The sequence below is a fragment of the Ursus americanus genome, chromosome X (assembly GCF_024610735.1).
Source record: "Ursus americanus isolate L20-20 chromosome X, mUrsAme1.1.p, whole genome shotgun sequence".
Taxonomy (NCBI): domain Eukaryota; kingdom Metazoa; phylum Chordata; class Mammalia; order Carnivora; family Ursidae; genus Ursus; species Ursus americanus.
In genome coordinates this window covers 91,026,400-91,041,684 of record NC_142164.1, presented here as the reverse complement: position 1 = coordinate 91,041,684, position 15,285 = coordinate 91,026,400, and the positions used below count along the sequence as shown (strand labels likewise).

At 41.5% G+C, this 15,285-nt stretch overlaps 1 protein-coding gene and 1 pseudogene across 1 annotated transcript in view; one reads left to right on the top strand and one right to left on the bottom strand.

Annotated features, from left to right (window-relative positions):
- Positions 1-1,341, top strand: part of CYBB (cytochrome b-245 beta chain) — a 33,287-nt gene extending 31,946 nt beyond the window's left edge. The window contains exon 13 of the mRNA XM_045790469.2: positions 124-1,341. Within this exon, the coding sequence (XP_045646425.1) occupies positions 124-250 (127 nt within the window). The 3' untranslated portion in view covers positions 251-1,341. The remainder of the gene's footprint in view (positions 1-123) is intronic.
- A 1,222-nt stretch (positions 1,342-2,563) lies between these two features.
- Positions 2,564-10,300, bottom strand: LOC123787647 (G2/mitotic-specific cyclin-B1-like; annotated as a pseudogene).
- Between the last annotated feature and the right edge of the window lie 4,985 nt (positions 10,301-15,285).

The window sequence follows — 15,285 nt, the reverse complement described above, 5'->3', positions numbered from 1 at the left end:
AGAGGAGCAGGGGGGATGCTGCCCTAGAGCCTAAAGTCAAGAGGAAATACCCTCACGTGCTGTGTAGTCTGTCTCATCCAAAAGCCTGAAACGGTTTTATTTTTCCTTTCTTCCCCCCCAAAGTACCAGAATAGGAGTCTTCCTCTGCGGACCTGAAGCCTTGGCTGAAACCCTCAGTAAACAGTGCATCTCCAACTCTGAGTCTGGCCCCCGGGGAGTGCATTTCATTTTCAACAAGGAAAACTTCTAACTGGTCTCTTCCCATGAGATCAATGCAGGTTATGCCGCCAAATACCTAACCCAATAATGCTAGTTGATCATGTAAGTTCCCGCCTTAAAAAAAAAGAGAGAGAAAATGAATCTATAAGGGGAAGGTTTTCCCTGAAAGATGTGTTAAAGATTGTTTGATAGTGATAATTTGCATTTGTATGGGCTTTATGGTTTTCAGAGCACTTTTACAAACGTGATTTCATGTTTCACTCACAATATTGCCAGAGGAAGGTAGGACCAGGGTTCCTGGACTCAGCATTTAGGATAAAAAAAGAAAAACATAGGGACTCAAAATGGTGAAGTAACTTCCTGAAGATTATGAAGCGTGGACCAGATCTAGTTCGTGTGGCCCCAGGTTTGGTGGTCTTTCTGTGATACCAGGCCACCAGAAATAGGGTTCATATACTCCCAATAAGAAGCAACAGTCCAGGGAGTGGCCATTCATTTTCCGTTTTGTGTTATCTTTGTATCATTACTGTCATAGTGAATGAAATCTTCCAAATACTTAGGAGATAATATATGCTGAGAAGAGCAAACACTTAAGAGTGACAGGATGGCCATGGGGCAGACTCCAGCTTAGCTTTGCTAATTTATGTATTAGTCAGCATTTACAATGATGCTTGGTAGAGTGGATACTCAGTGAAAGTTTGTTGAATGAATGAATGAAAAGACATTTAGAACCATACAAGGCCCGGATAGAAATACTTTAAAGCCTTAAACTAAGAATTGTGACAAATATGTATCTGATATGCCCAGCTGCTTTAAATAGCATCTACCCCTTGTTTTATTTAAATACACACACAAAATGGCTCTTATTTGTGTGACTACTGGTTTATTGTTACATCATCCTCATCATCATCATCAAATTGATGTCCTAGAAACCAAAATCCCCAGCTTACTGTGTAGGTATTGAATTCACACCCAGTAGAACGTTCTAGATACCCATGAGTTCAAGAGAGAGTCTCTAAATCACTGTTAGTGTGGCCAGAAACAGGGTTTGGGTTTTTTTTCTTAGAATCGCTCTTATTTCTGGAAACTAAAAATAGCTTTATTTGCCCCACCCCGTGGAGCCACAGATATTGAGAACTACTTAACTTTGGTAATGATTAAGAAAGAGAAGAAAGCCGGAGGCAGGGCACAAGACTGGGTTAGGAGAAAAGGGAAGAGCAGGGGGAAATAGAACAGGAGGAGAGTGAGAGAAAGCAAAAAAGGCAAAAGGGAAGGGGAGAGGTGAGGGTCTCACCCTGGTCACTTTCTGCCCCAGATTCCTTAGTCTTGTATGTACTGAATGTCATTGAAGGGGGCTTACGCCTACTCATTTTCTGTTGATTCCATGTGGCAATGAATCTCAGATTCTGGCTGCAAATTTTGATGCTGGCTGGGCACATTCAGAGGACCGGGATGCAGTAGTAAGAACTCGGTTGTTCCTTTGGGCTCCCGGGATTCGCAGGTCACTGCAGGTCCGTCCTGACAAGCCAGGCTTGCCGTGGGCATGTTGTGTCCCCAAAATGTCCCAGCAAGGCTTTTTCTCAGAGAAACTTGGGTCTGGCCTGTCCACGCTGCTCCCTAGGTATCTGTTCATTCATTCACCAAATTTTTATTGTGCTATTACTCTGACTTCAGGCTCTGGTGCTCACAGTCTCAGTTCTTCCCACCAGAGTGTGAGCGGGAGGCAGAACCACAGTTCTAAGGAGTCTGAGAACCTTGGCCCTCTCTAACCTCCGTGGCACAAGTAAAACCAACTCCATTTGTTACTCTGAACATGTGTCTCCAGGATTTTTTTTTACCTTGATACCAACGTAGTTACCAGGACAGAGAGCCCTGCCCTGTGTTACCCTGGTTCTGAGATGAAAAATGAGTGTAAGAGTGCTCGTCATTACTCCATTCTTCTCCCAAGCCGCCGGCTGCCAGCTGCCAGCACAGCTCTTCTGGCTTCTAGTACTTAGCGCTTAGTATCAGGGACTGAGAGCATGATTAAGCATTGTTTTTAATCTCAAGGCTATGAAGGCTTTTCTTAGTTCCCCTGCTTTTGCAATATTGCATTTATGAAATTTGAGTACTTGTAGCTGTTGTATTTGAATAGTTTGTGGGGAGGGCGGGACCCTGGGAGATAATTCCTAGGAAGAATTAATAAAACTGTGCTTGACTATTAAAACAAATGAGCTCTCTTGGCGTCTGTGTTATCGATCTTCTTCGTATTAAAGGGTGGATTCACACAGCGAAGGTGTGCTCTGCCCCAGTGGGGCGGAGATTCTCTGTGTTTTTGCATGTGACGGGCCAAACCCGTCACGATTTATGGGTTGGGAAGGGAAAGCGGAGTACCGAGTCCGGTGCCCACGTCCTGGTGACCCTCACGGCACTGGTAGGAGACAAGAGTGTCACCTCACGGTGTGGACACAATCTCAGAGGCAAAGAAGCCCTAGTATGAGACCTCTTTTTTTCACTCCCACTCGTTTTGTAGGCTCTAACTTTGCAGTTAGGTGTCGTCAAGTCAGATTGTGAATATTTACATACGCTCACGGTTCTGTCTTGGCCGCTGCTCTGAATGAGTCCCTCAGTTATGATCTGCACGGTCTAGGAAATGGGTAGACGTGTGGGCATGTGTTCTTCTGGGGAGTTGGCAAGAGCTGCCACAAGGGGAGAGGACAGCACCTGAAACTAATGTCAGTGGGAGAAACAGCTAACATTTAGCAAAACACCTTCGAGTAAGCCAAACATTTTCCATACACTTCAGCTAATCCCTTAGGACACTGCAAGGTAGCCATTTTATCCCAATTTTGTTGATGAGAATGAGGCCGAGGAACGAGGGCAAACAATAGGCACAAGCCACCTCACAACTACTGTGTAACTGTGTCAACGTTAATGCACACCTTTCCGGTGAAAAAGTCCATGTTCTTTACACTACATTAGCAGATGAGTCAAGGTCTAAGTGACCAAGGATATATCCAAAGCTATCGCGCTAGGTACAGGTTATGCACTAAGAACAGATGGGTAACAGTGGCGGTATAAACCTCTAGTTTATGCCGTCTAAATATCTTGGCATCTTAGTTTAGAAGCGCTGGCTAACCCAATTTATGCCCATTTTTACTTTCATTGATTTATATTTATTTATAATGTTTCTTCAGCTTTATTGAGGTGGAATTGACCAATAAAATTGTAAGATATTTAAAGCATTACAACGTGATGATTCATCAAATAATGATTTTCCAAAGAACAACTTTTACCTATATAACCACAAGACAATGAACAAATCCAAGAAATTTAACACTGATACAAAACTATCATTTATTCTAGCGTCTATGGACAGGAGAATTTGTATCCTCCGTGCATCGCCTTAGGGTATAGGTACTGTCAGTTTGTCCTGGTATTGGTGGTATTAAGTTTGATCACCAGATTTCTCTGTTACAAATGTAAAGGTTTCATTTTACTTTTGTAACTAGGAAGTCACATTTGGGTAATACTCTGTGACCATATGAATCTCATTTTCTCCGATAGCCTTTTGCCCAGTCATTTTAGCATAAAGTAATGACATTTCACTGAATCCATTTTTCTAATGATGGTTACAAAATATCCGGATTCTTAAACCTCAATAATCTGTACAATATACAAAAGGTTGATTTAATACATTCATATATTGCAAAATGATTACCACCATATCCTTAGCTAACTGTCCCGTTACTTAATTACCATTGATTTTTGGGGATGAGAACATATAAGAGTTAGTCTCTTAGCAACATTCAAGTATATAATACAGTATTATTAGCCATAATCTCATTCTGTACCTTAGATCCCCAGAACTTGTTCATCTTGTAACTGTAAATTTGTATACTTTGACAAATATCTCTCAATGGCCCCCACACACCAGCACCTGGTAACCACCACGTTACTCTGTTTCTCTGAGTTCAGCTTTTATAGACCCCACATGTATGTGGGATCATACGGTATTTGTCTTTCTTTGTCTGACTTATTTCAGTTAGCATTATGCCCTCAAGTATTATCCAGGTTGTTGCAAATGGCAGAATTTCCTTCTTTCTCATGGCTGAACAATATTCCATTGTGTATTTATAAATCGTCTTCTTTATCCATTCCCCTGTTGCTGGGCACTTAGGTTGTTCCACTTCTTGGCTCTTGTGAAATAATGCTGCAGTAAACATGGGCATGCAGATATTTCCATGAGGTACTAATTTCAATTCTTTTGGATATATACCCAGAAGTGGGATTGCTGGATCATAGGGTAGTTCTATTTTTAATTTTTAATTTTTTGAGGAATCTGCATATTGTTTTCCACAGTGGCTGCACCAATTTACATTTCCACCAACACTACACAAGGAGTCCCTTTTCTCCACATTCTTGCCAGCACTTGCTCTCTCTCATCTTTTTGATACTAGCCATTCTAACAGGTGTGGGATGATAGCTCATTGTGGTTTTAATTTGCATTTCCCTGATGATGAGGGATGGTGAACACCTTTTCATGTACCTGTTGGCCACTTCTATGTCTCCTTTGGAAAGCTGTCTATGTAATTCCTCTGCCCAATTTTTAATGGGATTGCTTGATTTTGCTTTTGAATTATAGGAGTTCTTTATGTGTTTTGTATATTAACCCCTCACCCAATGTATGATTTGCAAACATTTTACCCCATTCAATAGGTTGCCCTTTCATTTTGTTTGTTGTTTCCTTCACTGTGCAGAAGCTTTTTGGTTTGTAGTTCTGCTTAATTTTTGCTTTTGTTGTTTGTGGTTTTGGTATCATATCCAGGAAATCACTGCCAAGACCAGTATCCAGGAGTTTTCTTCTTATGTTTTTCTGTGGGAGTTTTATGGTTTCAGATCTTATGTTTAAGTCTTTAATCCATTTCAAGTTCGTCTTCGTGAGTAATGTAATATAGAAGAATTTCATTCTTTTCATGTGGTTATCCAGTTTTTCTAGCATGACTTATTGAAGAGACCATCCTTTCCCCCCATTGAGTATTCTCGGATCCCTCGTCAAGTATTAGTTGACCACATATGTGGGGATTTTTCTCTGGGCTCTCAATTCTGTTCCATTGGTCCATGTGTCCGTTTTTATGCCAGCACCATACTGTTTTGACTACTATAACTTGGTAGTATAGTTTGCCTCTGGCTTTGTTCTTTCTTAGGATTGCTTTGGCTATTCGGGGTCTTTTGTGGCTCCATACAAATTTTAGAATTTTTTATTCTATTTCTATGAGAACTGTCATCTGCATTTTGGTAGGGATTGCATTGAACATATAGATGGCTTTGGGTAATATGGACATTTTAACAATATTAATTCTCTTGATGCATAACATGAGATATCTTTCCATTTGTTTTTATCTTTTTCAATTTCTTTCATCCAATTCTTGTAGTTGTCAGTGTACAGATATTTCACTACCTCGCTTAAATTTATTCCTAAGTATTTTATTATTTTTGATGCTATCGTGAATGGGATTGTTTTATTTCTTTTTTAGATGGTTTTTTTTAGGTATAAGAAGTAAAAAGGACCACAAACTTTACTAAAAGTAAGTAAAGGTAACATATAATATGTACAGATGGCACATGGTGCCAATTTTATTTGCAGTTACTATAATACTCCAACTCATGTTTACAAGTTGCACCTTTGCCACAGCCTTGGCTTAATCTTGAACTAGTGCAGAATTTAGCTGTGCCGGAGTGCTGATCTTAGCATGCTTAGATGCGGCATACTTGTTCTTATAGTCATGGGCTTCGTAAGCCCGCGATTCACCATGACTATATTCTTAGCCAGGTGTTGCATAACATTTAGAAGGGATTCTTCAGTGTATGACAGATAATGCTGTCAAGTTGGTGTCCATTCATGATTATTGAGAATTTTCAATGCTAGGCACAAAACTCCTGCCGCAATCTGAGAAGGAGGAAAGTGCACCATATCGTAGTCCAATATAGTTAGTTCCATCAGGTATTTGGCCAAAGAATGTTTCTCATCATCAACCCTCTCCAATCTTAGATGCTCTCTGAAGGAAATGCAGGGGTACGGGGCCGGCCCAGACCAACATTTAAAGATCTTAGAATCTTCATTTCCATCTGTCTGATTTGGTGCTTAGCGTAAGTGTTGTCAGTCACAAAGGCAAAGTCACCAATTTCTGGAGGGTACATTTCTTCATATTGGCTTGCGATAAATATGGCAGTGACACCAACCAGCTGCGGCATCTTCTTGGGCACACAAATATTCTGCATGAACTGATCGATAACGGAAACAGGTACACCGTCTCCTGCAGCAACCTGAATTTCATTTGAACCTGTTCTAGCCAGTCAATAAGGATGACTCTCGTGTGTCCAGTGACTTCACGACACAGTAGGTATTTTGGTCTGACTGCTTGCTCTTCCTCAAGTTGTCTCAGATCAGCATAAATATCTTTCGCGTATTCACTACAAAGGTTTGGATGAGCTCCATCTTCTGCATCCACATCATTCACTGCAAGAACACATCAGAGAATGCCTGACAGATATTCTTCTGCAGGGGCACATCCAGATGTCTCCACTGGGCTTGGAGAGGGAGTATCAACCAAAATCGGCTCAGGCAAAAGGTTTGCTTCTGGCTCTGGTTCTAGCACAGTCTCGGGGGCCTTTTCCAGAGGTTTAGGGATTTTTTTTTAAGCAATAACTTTTCCAGGAACCAAAGTTTTTGCTTCCTTTTTCAGAGGCAGTTTGGCCTGTGGTTGTTCACTGACTTTGTTACCCACGTCTCTGAGAGCTGTTCTAGGCCTCAGTCCGGACTTGGAGGCCACTACTGTGGCACATGCTTTGCTCCTGCCATACCGATCTTCACCTTATTTTCAACATTAACTTTCGTGTTCCTGGTGACCCGAGCACCATGGCTTCCTCTTCACCAGGCAGCAGCTCAGTGGGGAGAAGAGGAGCGCAGGAGCCACCAACGAGCCGGGGGCCTGAACCCACTGCAGAGCAACAGCCGTTCCTCTGCAGCACACCGGGCTCTTTTTTAGATGTTTTGTTGTTAGTGGAGGTTGATTTTTGTATCCTGCACCTTTACTGAATTCATTGATTAGTTCTGGCAGTAGTTTGGTGGAGTCTTGACAATTCTTTCTATGCAAGATCATATCATCTACGAACAAAGACAGCTTTACTTTTCCCTTTACTATTTGGATGTCTTTTATTTACTTTTCTTGCCTGATTGCTCTGGCCAGGACTCCCAGTACTTTGTTGAATAGAAGTGAAGAGAGTAGGCACCCTTGTCCTGTTCCTAATGTTAGAGAAAAAGCTTTCAACCTTTCACCATTGAGTATGATGTTAGCTGTGGGCTTGTCATGTTATGTCCTTACTGTGTTGAGGTATCTTCATTCTATAGCCAATTTGTGAGAATTTCTATCATGAAAGGATTGTGTATTTTGTCAAATGCTTTTTCTACATCTGTTGAGATGGTCATATGATTTTTATTTTTCTATTAATGTGGTATATTACATTTATTGATTTGTGTATGTTGAATAATCTTTGAATCTCAGGGACAAATCCCACTTGATCAGGGTGTATGATCCTTTTAATGTGCTGTTGAATTTGGTCTGTTAATATTTTGTTGAGAATTTTTGCATCTGTGTTCTTTAGGGTTATTAGCCTATAATTTTATTTTTCTTGTGATGTCCTTATCTGGCCTTGGTATCAGGGTAATGCTGGCTTTGTAAAATGACTTTGGGAGTATTCCCTCCTTCCCACTTTTTTGGAAGAATTTGGGAAGGATTGGGGTTAATTCTTCTTTTTTTTTTAAGATTTATTTATTTATTAGAGAGGGAGAGTGTGCATGCATGAGGAGGGAGGGGCAGAGGAAGAGAATCATTAAGCAGACTCCCTGCTGAGCCAGGAGCCGGAGGGGGCTTGATCTCAAGACCCTCATATCATGATCTGAGCCGAAACCAAGAGTCAGACTCTCAACAGACGAGCCACCCAGGCACCCCAGGGTTAATTCTTCTTTAAATGTTTGGTCCTAGAGTTTTCTCTTTTTTTATTTTATTTTTATATTTTTTTATTTTAATGTTTTTTTATTATATTATGTTAGTCACCGTACAGTACATCCCCGGTTTCTGATGTAAAGTTCGATGATTCATTAGTTGCGTATAACACCCAGTGCACCATGCAATACGTGTCCTCCTTACTACCCATCACCAGTCTATCCCATTCCCCCACCCCCCTCCCCTCTGAAGCCCTCAGTTTGGTCCTAGAGTTTTCTGTGTTAGGAGGTCTTTGATTACTGATTCAATCTCCTTACTTTTTATTGGTTTCTTCAGATTTGTATTTCTTCATGATTCAGTCTTGGTAGATTGTATATTTCTAGGAATGTGTCCATTTCTTCTAGGTTGTCCAGTTTGTTGGTGTATAATTATTCATGGTGTTCTCTCATGATCCTTTGTATTTCTGTGGTATCAGTCGTAATGTCTGTTTCATTTATGATTTCGTTTGTTTGAGTCCTATCTCTTTTATTCTGAGTTAGTCTAGCTAAACTTTTGTCAATTTTGTTTATCTTTACAAAAATACCAGCTCTTAGTTTCATTGATATTTTGTTATTTCTCTGGTATTTGTTTTATTTATTTTTGCTCTGGTCTTCATTTCCTTCCTTCTGCTAACTTTGGGTCTAGTTTGTTTTTCTATTTCTAGTTCCTTGAGAATTAAAGTGAGGTTGTTTATTTGAGTTGTTTCTGTAGGCATTTACTGCTGTAAACCTCCCTCTTAGAACTGATTTTGCAGCATCCCATAGATTTTAACATGTTGGGCTTCCATTTTTGTCATTTTAGGGATATTTCCTAGATTACCTTTGATTTCTTCTTTGACCCATTGGTTATTCAGGAGTATTTACTTAATGTACACATATTTGTAAATTTCCCAGTTTCCTCCTGCTATTGATTTCCAGTTTTGTACCATTATGGTCAGAAAAGACACTTAGGATTTCAATCTTCTTAAATTTGCTAAGACTTGTTTTATGACCTACCATTTGATCTATCCTGGAGAATGTTTTGTGTGCATTTGAGAAGAATATTTATTCTGCTGCTTTTGGATGGAGTGTTCTGTATGTGTCTGTTATTTCCATCTGGTCTAAAGTATGGTTCAAATCCAACGTTTCCTTGATTTTCTTTCTAGATGGTCTATCCATTGTTGAGAGTGGGGTATTGAAGTCCCCTACTATTATTGTATTTTCTATTTCTCCTTTCAGATCTGTTAGCATTTGCTTAATAAATTTAGAGACTCTAATGTTGTCTGCATATATATTTATGATTATTATATCTTCTTGACTAATTGATCCCTTTATTGTTATATGACCATCTTTGTCTCTTATTACCATTTTTGGCTTAAAGTCTTTCTTCTGATGTAACTATAGTTACCTGTTTTCTTTTGGTTTCCACTTGTGTGGAATATATTTTGCCATCTCTTTCAGCCTATGTGTGTTCTTAAACCTGAAGAGTCGCTTGTAGGCAGCATACAGTTGGATCTTATTTTTTATCTATCCAGCCACTCTGCCTCTGGATTGGAGATTCGGTCCTCTAACATTTAGCATAATTATTGATAGTCAACGATGTACTAATGCCACCTCTGAAATTGTTTTCCAGACATTTTGTAGTTCCATTTTTCTTTGCCTCCTTTGTACTGCCTTCCTTTGTAAATTAATGATTTTCCATAGTGCTATGCTTTGATTCCCTTCTCTTTATCTTTTGTGAATGTATTATAAATTTTTGCTTTATGAATCCCATGAGGTTTACATAAACATGATATATATACATACATATCAGTCTATTTTATACTGATAAGAATTTAATTTTGATCACATACAAAACTATATGCTTTTACTCCTTTTGTTTTCGATGTCATCATTTACAGCTTTTTATATTGTGTAGTCATTAATAAATTGTTGAAGCTATAGCTATTTTTAATACTTTTTCCTTTAACCTTTACTCTAGAGTTAAGTAGTTACCATATCACTATACTACAGTATTAGAAGATTCTATATCTGACTCTGTGCTTACCTTGTGTGTTGTATATCTTCACATGTTTTCATGTTGTTAATCAGCATCCTTTTGTTTCAGCTTGAAGGATTCTTTTCAGCGTTTCTTGTAGGGTAGATTTATTGGTGATGAATTCCTTTGGCTTTGTTTATTAGGGAAAGTCCTTATTTGGCCTTCAGCTCTGAAAAGAAGTGTCGCTGGGTAAAGTATTCTTGGTTTGCACTTTCTTTCAGCACTTTGAATATATCATTCCATTCTCTCCTGGCCTGTAAGTTCTCTGCTGAGAAATCAGTTAATAGCCTTATGTGGGTTTCCTAGTATGAGATAGTTTTCCTTCTCTTGCTGCTTTTAAAATCGTCTTATTGTTTGTTTGTTTGTTTGTTTGTTTGTTTTTTTAGACGGTTTTGTTATTATGTGTCTTGAAGAAAGTTGTTTTGGATTAAAATTTTTAGGTGACCTATTAGCTTTATGAACTTGGATGTTCAAATCTCTTCCCAGAGTTGAGAAGTTCTCAGCCCTTATTTCTTTAAATAAGCTTTCTACCCCTTTCCCCATCTCTTCCCTTTCTGAGCCTCCGATGACATATACATTATTTCTTTTTATGGTGTCCTATCACTTACTCTTTTTTTTCCTTTTTTGCTCCTGGACTAGAGAATTTCCATTGGCTTTCCTCCTAGCTCACTGACTCTTCTGCTTGCTCAAGTCTGCTGCTGGAGCTCTCAATTGTATTCTTCGATTCAGTCATTGTATTCTTTAGCCCCAAAATTTCTGTTCGGTTCTTTTTAATTTTTTTAATCTCTTTGTAGCACTCTTCATTTTGTTCTTGTATTGTTTTCCTGATATTAAATTGCTTATCTGAGTTCTCTTGTAGTGATCTGAGCATCTGCAGAATAGTTTGTCAGGCAATTCCTGGATCTCCATATCTTTGGGGCCAGCTGCTGGGGTTTTACTCTGTTCCTTTGTGGTGTCATGTTTCCCTGATTCTTTGTGATCCCTGTAGCTTTGCATTGGTGTCTGCACATTTGAAGAAGCAGTCACCTCTCTTAGACTTTATGGACTGAGTTCAGTAAAGGAAACCTTTCGCCTGTGGGAGGGGGCACATTGGATCATGTAATCCACTAGGTCTGGGGGGGCAAGGTGCCAAGTGTGGGGGTATGTGGCAGCACCAGGTCTGGGGAAGTGTGCTGTCTCTTTGGCTCAGGCCACGGGGACCCACAGCATCAATAACTATGTGGTCCTTGTGGGCACTATGAGTCTGCAGTGGCTGCAAGTGCTGTTGGGGTCTTAAATGGCACCTCCAGTTCTAGTAGTTATGGATCAGGGCAGGCAGTGGTGGTGTACAGAGCTGGTGGCATACACCCACTGAACTATGGGGGCCAGCTGCAGACGCTTTGCCATGGCTGGGGCCAGTGGCAGACACACTCGTAGTGATGGGCACCAGGGCAGGTAGCAAGGGCTGGGGCTAACTATGGGCTCACTAGCAGCTGCAGAGGACCTGACTGTCGCCGTGCTGTCCTGTGGCTGCATACTCTCCCCGCAGGAGTGCACGCTGGTGACAGGTTCAGGCTGGGGTGTACATCTACAAAGCTGGTGGGGCTAGTTGTAGGTAGGCATGGGGGTCCCGGCCAGTGATGGGAGACAGGGCTTGATCTGGGCCCGCAAGCAGCTGCAAAGGCCCCAGTTGTTGGTGCAATCACCCATGGCTGGGTACACTCCCCCCTGTGCTCTACAGTAGAGGCCGATGACTGGTGTCAGGCCAGGGGTGGGCAGGTACACAGCTGAAGGGGCTAGCCCTCAGAGCAGGCACGGTAGGGAGGTCAGCTAGGGGGACCTAGACTGATGTGTTGCATTTGTGCAGCTGCAGAAGCTAAAGCTGGCTGTGAGCGTGGCTCCTGGGCTCTGGCGGGGGTGGGCAGGGACTCTAATGGGTGGCGTCTTCCAGTTGCCCAGCCACAGAGACTTCAATGGCTGCGGGTGCTGGTCCCGGGCCCCCGTGGGGCAGCGAGGGGCAGGAGAGACTCAAGCAGCTGGCATCAGCAAGTGAATACCCGTGGGGTAGAAGCTGCGGAGACGTGCACGGGGTCCGTGGCAGCTGTGCTGACCCTCGGCTTCATCAGTGGCAAAATCTGCTGAGTTTTTCTGCACAGCAGGTCTCTATGAACACTGATTGCTGCTGCTACACGTTTGCTAATAACAGCCTCTGCTTTTCTTCCTTATTCTTAGCTGGCTCAACACATCTGCTCTTTGCAGGTCTGGGTGGGGTGAAACTGAAGCGGAACCTTCGTGCAGTGTCCCAAGAGGCTGGGGAAACTGGTCAGTCAGCCCGCTCTTTTCGGGTGAGAGGAACTTTCTAGCTGGGAAGTTCCCTCTTGGTGTTAAACAACGCTGGCCGGGGAGATGGGGTGATGTAGGCAAAAAGAATCTGTTTTCCTTCTCTCTTTGTGTGACTACTCTCAGTGTTTGTTCCACTGTGTTTCCAAATTGTCCCACGTGGACTCTAGAGCTCTCGCAGAGCTGTTTTGGTTCAGGTATCCATGTGTCTAATTATCAATCTTTGTGGGGAGGGAGACTGGGCAGCCGGGTTCTCCTAGGTCACCGTTTGTTCCGTGTAACCTAATTTTTACTTTAAATTAAGATCGCACCTATCAAGCAATGAAATTATTTTGCTTGGAGAAAAGAAGCTTCAATAATATTTATGACATTTACTTTTTGATATGTATTTTGTTTATCATGTGTTTCTATCTGGCAGAGAATGGCCAGTTATTGTCCGTGTCATGTGGTGTGTGCGTGCGGGTATTATGAAATAAAATTGCATGAGGAAGAGGCTAAGTTATAAAAGGAAAGAATTTCACAGCTGTGTGTGTTGTTGGGTAAAAAACAAATTGCTGATGAAGGCTAGGATGTCGGGCCCCTAGAGATTTCTAAAAAATTCGACGAAAGAGCAACCAGCTGGCCTGAGATTTTCTTAAAACTGTCGTCTTTATCACCGTGATGAGGAATGAGGTGGTGTCAGCAATTGGATATTGCAGTTAATCCTAATTCTTGCTAACAGAGTATCAGTTTTCAAGGAATCGGGGTACCATAGTTAAAGAAGAAACTAAATTTTGATGTATACTGCGTTGTGGTAAAAGGAAGTACTAAGAAAGACTGGACAGGAAAAGCAGTCACTGTGAGTTTATTTTCACATCTTACTCTGAGAACTAAACGATCCCGGAGACTGTGCCTCTCTGACTTTTGCAAGCAGCCCAAAGGATTCTATCCTGAAATGTATCCTTCAGAGAAGACTACTGCAAATACAGTAAACCTGATTTATATTTTAAAAAATCGGGCTCGAAAGTTCTTCATAAATTTTAGAATTGCATTAACAGATTAAGTAATCACTGTTTACCATTATGTTAGATCACTCGATTGCTAAACATTGCTTCCTCTTTTCAGTCATGCATTTCCCAATTAAGTAACAATAAATTCTCTAAGCTCCCACTCACATGGAAACAGCTAAACATCACTCTTTCGGGTCAGATGGGGGGAAATTCTGGGCATAAGAAATGAGTCACCTTTGTCCTTCCTGAGGGATTTTAGAGCAAATTTCAGAGCTCCTTGCATTGGTTGATAAGAAAAACCCCCACCATGCTCTCTAAACAGCTCCCGAGGTAAATTACTGCACCTGGCACGCAGGGCGGACCATTCACATGGTGGCTGTTCCAGGTCCAGCTACTGAAGGTCCGCAGAGCTCTCTGACCGTATCCTGTTTCCCAGTTGGAGGTTCTGCATCACCCACAACTAAAACATTAGACTCAGATATCCGCGTTGTCAACTTCGCGCTGCCTCTGTCACCTGGTGTTTCGTTCTGCTAGGGCAGAGGTGCCTGGGCCTTTACTGAGATCAAAGGCAACAGCAAGTTTGGCTCCGTCCAACGCACAGTGGATGCAGGCTGTCCAACACCCTTTAAGAATAGGAGTTTTTGCACTTTTCTCTTTTGTAGCGAATGTTCAGCAGACTTTACTTTCCATTTGGTGTATATAAAAATGCATTTTGAGACATCTTCTTTAAGGTATTACATACCAGAAGGTATGGAGATGGGAACAGGGAAAAAAATCAAACATAAGTCTGGTATCAGCATTAACTACAGGGAGTGACACAAAGTAGGGAATATTAAAATAAAATGGAGCGGTTATTTTTCCTTGCTTTTAAAAAAGTAAATAATGCTTAAACTGATTTCCGTTTGGCCCCAGTTTTCTACTTCCCTCTGTATCCATGTCCTCTGTAATGTGACTTTGCAGTTCCTTCCATCAAGAGGAGCAGACTGTTTGCTCACCCCTTGAAGCTGGCCTATTCTTGTGACTCGCACTGACCAGTAGGATGCAGCAGAATTGATATGCGAGTTCCAGAGGCTAGGCCTCAAGAAACCTGGCATGCTTCTGCTCTATGTTTTGCTCTTTTACCTTTTCCATGATGGTGTGTCCGAGCTAGCTTGCTTGGGGGTGAAATGTGTAGGGCAGAGCATTTTCAGCCTAGTAGCACCCACCAAGACACCAGACATCTGAGAGAGAGCCCAAGATTAAGAGAATTTTCTAGGCAACCTACAGCTGACTGCAGATGCATAAGTAAGCCCAGCTCACATCACCAGAACCGCCCAGATGACCTGCAGACGCGTAGAAAATGTAAATAAGTGTTGTTTAAAGCCTCTAACTTTGGGGTAATTTGTCATGCAACAAAGCCACTGATATAAATGGCATCAAAAATTGACGAAAGAGACGGACAGGTCCAGCGTTTGAGAGTTTAGGTGATCATACCCATGCTTACATTGCGTGGCACACTTCTCTGCGGATTACCGTAAGCAACATATTGACTTTATTTGGAGAAAAACAGTATATCTTCTAAATCGTCGTGACTTACATGGAGTTACACTTGCTTTGAAAATCCCAGTGCTCATAGAGCCTAAGGGCTTTGCCATCTAAAAATAGAGGTAATTTTTATTAGACAATTCTATCCCCATAGCTAGCACATTGTTTCATCCATGTAGAAATAAGCTAGCTGG